The 4,648-nt window shown below is 59.1% G+C and overlaps 1 protein-coding gene across 1 annotated transcript; it reads left to right on the top strand.

Moving 5' to 3' along the window:
* Positions 1 to 3,712, top strand: KLK10 (kallikrein related peptidase 10). The gene is made up of 6 exons (XM_021094837.2): positions 1 to 88; positions 516 to 620; positions 1,368 to 1,551; positions 2,115 to 2,389; positions 2,568 to 2,701; positions 3,445 to 3,712. Exons 2-6 carry the CDS (start codon positions 530 to 532, stop codon positions 3,595 to 3,597), a joined length of 837 nt encoding a protein of 278 aa, XP_020950496.1. The 5' UTR covers positions 1 to 88; positions 516 to 529; the 3' UTR covers positions 3,598 to 3,712.
* The last annotated feature ends 936 nt before the right edge of the window (positions 3,713 to 4,648 follow it).

Here is a 4,648-nt window from a genome sequence, read left to right as displayed (position 1 = left end):
AGGGAGGCCTAACCAGGGGTCCTTGGGCAGAAGATTCCAGTGACCCACACCGCAGGGCTGGGGCACTTTTTCCCCCGGACGACTCCAGGTGAGCGGGATGCACCGCACCTCGGTTGGGGTGGCTCACTAGATCATAGGTGGGGACCCTCGGGTCGCGAGTAGGAAACTTGCTCGAGCCTCATCTACTGGGGAACGCAGCACCTCTGGGCTTCGAACCCCCAACCCAGCTAAGAAGGAGGAGGAAACCCCAAGCGCAGAGGGGCTGGAAGCTGGGACCAAACGGGCATGGAGAGCGCTCCCCTCGGGCGTAGGGAGGGTAGGAGGAAGCCAGCGGGGGGCGTCATATGGGTAATTGCGCCCATTACAGCTGATCTGGCTCGAATCACCCGTGCGCCTCCCACTGCACTCTTCAGCCGCAGGCTGGGGTGGCCCGAGAAGGGTACACAGGCGTGGCAGGGTGGGGTCTCTGACCAGGCAAGTGTTTTAAATCGCTCCCGCACTCTCCCCTCTCCCAGCCTAGGTCCTGGCCATGAGACCCCGGCACCCCCACCTCTCCGCCGCCTCTGGCGCTTGGGCTCTGGAGAGGCTGCTGCTGCCGCTACTGATGGCGCAACTCTGGGGTGAGACGGGGGACAGGGCTCGACGGGAGGCGCCGGGGACCAGGGCCGCCGGGAGAGTGTGCTGTTACCACCCAGCCCCTCGCCCTTCTCCCGGTGGGACCCCAGAGCTCAACCAGGGATCGGGAGAGGCCCAACCCGGAGCCAGACCCGCCCCTCCTCTAGCTCCGCCCTTGGGATCCCGCCCCCTTCACTCCTCTAGGACTCCTACTCCCCTTTCTCCTCGCCGCGTCCTTTCCCGCCCCTTTTTACTCTGCCCTATTTTTATCCCAAGTCTTGCCTTAGAGTTTTTTTGTCCTCGTCACTTCTTCCAGCGGGTTGCATTCCCACCTTCATTTTCACCCTCCAAGCGCTGGGTCCTAGCCCCGCCCTTCCGCCACGCCCTGTTTTTGCCCCGCCCTACTGCCCCGCCCCGTCCTAGCCCCGCCCTTCTGCCCCGCCCCGTCACGGCCCCGCCCCTGCTGTCCTGCGCCCCCCACCTCTTGCATCCCTGACCACTTCAAGCTCTCAGTTCCGTCCCTGCTCCTCCAGTCTTCTGGGGTCTCCTTCCTCCATTCCTATCCTCGCCTCCTTCCCCTTTCACACCATTCTTCTCCACCCACTTCCCTTCGGTTTCTTCAGGATCCCGTTTCCACACACACCCTCGGGTTCTGGCTGTGCCCCTCGAAGCCCCGCCCCAAGGCCCCACTCAAGCCCAGTGCTTTCCCAGCTGCCCTGCCTGCTCTGATCCCCACCTCCTTCTTTCTCCAGTCGCGGAGGCTCTGCTGATCCCCCAAAACGACACGACCTCGGATTTTGTGGCCTCCAGCGCCCCGTGCGCTCATGGCTCGCAGCCCTGGCAGGTGTCCCTCTTCAATGGCCTCTCGTTCCACTGCGCCGGCGTCCTGGTGGACAAGAGCTGGGTGCTCACGGCTGCGCACTGCGGGAACAATAAGTAAGGGGAGCTCCTCAGGGACACTATGGAGGCGGGAAGGGATGGGTCACTTGAGGGTATGGAACTGCCCCCTTGATGTAGGGTCAGTCCTGGAGGGCTTCCTGTAGGAGGGGAGATGGGGTTGCGCTGTGGCCACGAGGGGGCAGTATGGTCTTTCTCAGCGTTTCTGGGCCCATCCAGAGCTACTGTTCAGCTGATTCTCCTAAGGTTCCATTTAGGTGTAGATAGCTGTGTGCCGCAGGCAGAAGTCAAGGTCTAGTGTGGTTAGGACTTTAGACCTAAAAGAAATTGTTCGTCTCATGAATCCCCACTGAGGGAGGAAGAAAAGGGTACGATGAGTCAGGTAGCCCCTCTGCCCTCAAGTTCTGCTGAATTTCCGGACCTAAACACACCATCACCCACTCCTCTCTCAGACCCAGGAGTCCCAGCCCCCAGCCTCCTCTCTCATGAGGACCAGAGTGTCCAGCCTCCGCCCCACTGCCTGTACCCTCCATCCCGGAGACTTGGGGTGGCGTGCGAGTCCCAGTGAAGTCTGTGCATCCATATGGTTCTTCCCTCCCCAGACCTCTGTGGGCTCGAGTTGGGGATGACCACCTGCTGCTTCTCCAGGGTGAGCAGCTCCGTCGGACCTCTCGTCCGATTATCCATCCCAAGTACCACCAGGGCTCGGGCCCCATCCTACCAAGGCGAACAGATGAACATGATCTAATGCTGCTGAAGCTGCTCAGGCCCGTGGTGCTGGGGCCGCGAGTCCAGCCCCTACGCCTGCCCTACCACTGTGCCCAGCCCGGAGACCAGTGCCAGGTCGCCGGCTGGGCCACCACAGCCTCCCGAAGAGGCAAGAGCTGGGGGCCCTGAGGGCTGGATCTTGGGGAAGGAAGACGGGGCCAGGACTCCTGGACCTGAGGGAGGAGGGGCTGGGAGTCTGGGGCCTGGGATGGGAGCAGTCTGGGTACCTGGCCCTGGAGGATGGGGTGGGACCTCAGGATTGACCGCCCGCTGTTTCTTCCCATCAGTGAAGTACAACAGGGGCCTGAGTTGCTCCAGGGTCACCATTCTGAGCCCTAGAGAATGTGAGGTCTTCTATCCTGGCGTGCTCACCAGCAACATGATATGCGCAGGACTGGATCGGGGCCAGGACCCCTGCCAGGTAGGGCCTGGCCAGGGAGGGCCCCTCACTCGGGGGTGCCAGGATTGGGAGGTCATGGGAAAATAGACATCCCCAGTGCCATAGGCACCCCCTGCCCAACTTCACCCTCGAGTCCAGTGCTATCCTGTTCCTACCCCAACTCCAAGTCCACGTCCAACACTTCCTCCTCCTTGGGTCCACCTTCTTATGCCCAACCCTGTCCCCAAGTCCACTCCCAAGCCCAGCCCCAGCCCGAACCCCCTTCCCACCCCATCCTCAATGGCATTCCCATCCTCAAGCCATTCCTGAACCCCTACCCCATCCCTATCTCTAGATCTACCTCCATCCTCACCCCCCATCCAGTGCCCCCAAACCCAAGTCCAACTCCATCCTTATCCTATCCCATCGCCAACCCCACCCCAAACTCATCTTTTTTTTTTTTTTTTTTTCATTTTTGGCCCCCCGATGGCATATGGCGTTCCTGGGCCCGGGATCAGATCTGAGCAGCAGTTGCAACCTAAGCTTCAGCTGCAGCAATGCCCACTGTGCGGGGTTGGGGATTGAACCTGTGTCCCAGCGCTCCCAAGATGCCACGGATTCCATTGCGCCACAGTGGGAACACCCAAGTTCATCTTTAGTGCAACCCAGCTCCAACCCTCCCAGCCCCTCCTTCCCCATTACTACCCCAGACCCCAGAGTGTCAGTCCTTCCATTGGTGGTCGCTCTCTTCCATTTATCTGGTCTCTCCTTCCTCTCGCCCCCAGAGTGACTCCGGTGGCCCTCTAGTCTGTGGTAACACACTGCAGGGCACCCTTTCCTGGGGCATCTACCCCTGTGGCTCTGCTCAGCATCCAGCCGTCTACACTCAGATCTGCAAATACAGATCCTGGATAGAGAAAACCATCAGCTCCAACTGATCCTCAGAAGCCCTTCTCTACCCGTCTTGAAGCTGAGATCCAGAGAGTGGTGGCATGGTTGGTTCATGAGATGTGAGGATGCTGGCCGCCATCAGTCGCAGAGAAATTATCAGTGGCCCAGCCTGGCTTCCTCCACCACTCCCTGCTGTGTGACCTCGGGCCAGCCATGCACCCTCTCTGGGCCCTTAATTTCCTCACCTGGAAAACGGGGACAACGAAGGGCCTACCTCATAAATGTGCTGTGAGGAGACTCTAACATGTGTGTGTGTGTGGATTGTTCTGGTAATTGTCACGTCAAGTACCAACACGGGGGGGTGGTGAGCTCTGAGTAAATGTCAACAGATCCTGGTGGGAGTGTGTGTGAGCCTCTGTCCTGGGGAGAAAAGCACAGGGGTAGTGCCTCATCCCAACCTCCCCCCACACACCACACGCATCCCCATCCCTGAGGGCTGATGGGAGAATCACGTTCCTCGCCCTCCTGTCAAGTTCCGTGAAACATCTCTTAACCACTTCCTTCTTCCCTCCCACTCTTTCCTGGCTCTGGGTCCACCCAACACCTGCTCTTCCTGTCCCAGTAGAACCTGGGCTGTCTCTGAGTCATCTGGGTTTTTGTTGTTGTTGTTGTTTGTCTTTTTTGAAAAAATTTTTATTGTTGTCTCTGAGTCATCTGGTATCTTCTGTGCCTTCCTGGGGCCGCTAGAACTCAAGGGACCTCGCCCTGGGTTCATCCCAGCCTCGAAGACCTATCTCCCCCCACCTCCACCACTTCAGGTGCTAGGTTTATGCCAAGAAAGCCCACCAAAATTTAGGGGACTTTTTTGGTTTCTTAGCTCCATCTCCCTCCCCTCACCCACCACCAGCTACGATCCCAGCTCCAGTGTGTCTTCATTCTCATCGAAACCCCAAGTCCAACTCCATTCCCATCCCCATCCCAAAATTGGCTTTGACTTTTTTTTTTTCCTTCATACAGTTGCACCTGCAGCATAAGGAAGTTCCCAGGCTCGGTGTGGAATCGGAGCTGCAGCTACGACCGACGCCACAGCCACAGCAA

The sequence above is a fragment of the Sus scrofa genome, chromosome 6 (genome assembly GCF_054392235.1).
Source record: "Sus scrofa isolate SSC_HxYL_T2T_F1_AM1 chromosome 6, Sscrofa_HxYL_maternal_Yorkshire_Landrace_v2.0, whole genome shotgun sequence".
Lineage (NCBI taxonomy): Eukaryota > Metazoa > Chordata > Mammalia > Artiodactyla > Suidae > Sus > Sus scrofa.
The sequence above is the reverse complement of the archived record's forward strand: the minus strand, read 5'-3'. Positions and strand labels throughout refer to the sequence as shown.

Excerpts from the sequence above, each read along its gene's own strand:
- KLK10 (XM_021094837.2), top strand. The coding sequence starts at position 530 with ATGAGACCCCGGCACCCCCACCTCTCCGCCGCCTCTGGCGCTTGGGCT. Across the intron at positions 1,552-2,114 it reads GCGCACTGCGGGAACAATAA|ACCTCTGTGGGCTCGAGTTG; the intron begins GTAAGGGGAGCT and ends TTCCCTCCCCAG. Across the intron at positions 2,702-3,444 it reads GGGGCCAGGACCCCTGCCAG|AGTGACTCCGGTGGCCCTCT; the intron begins GTAGGGCCTGGC and ends TCTCGCCCCCAG.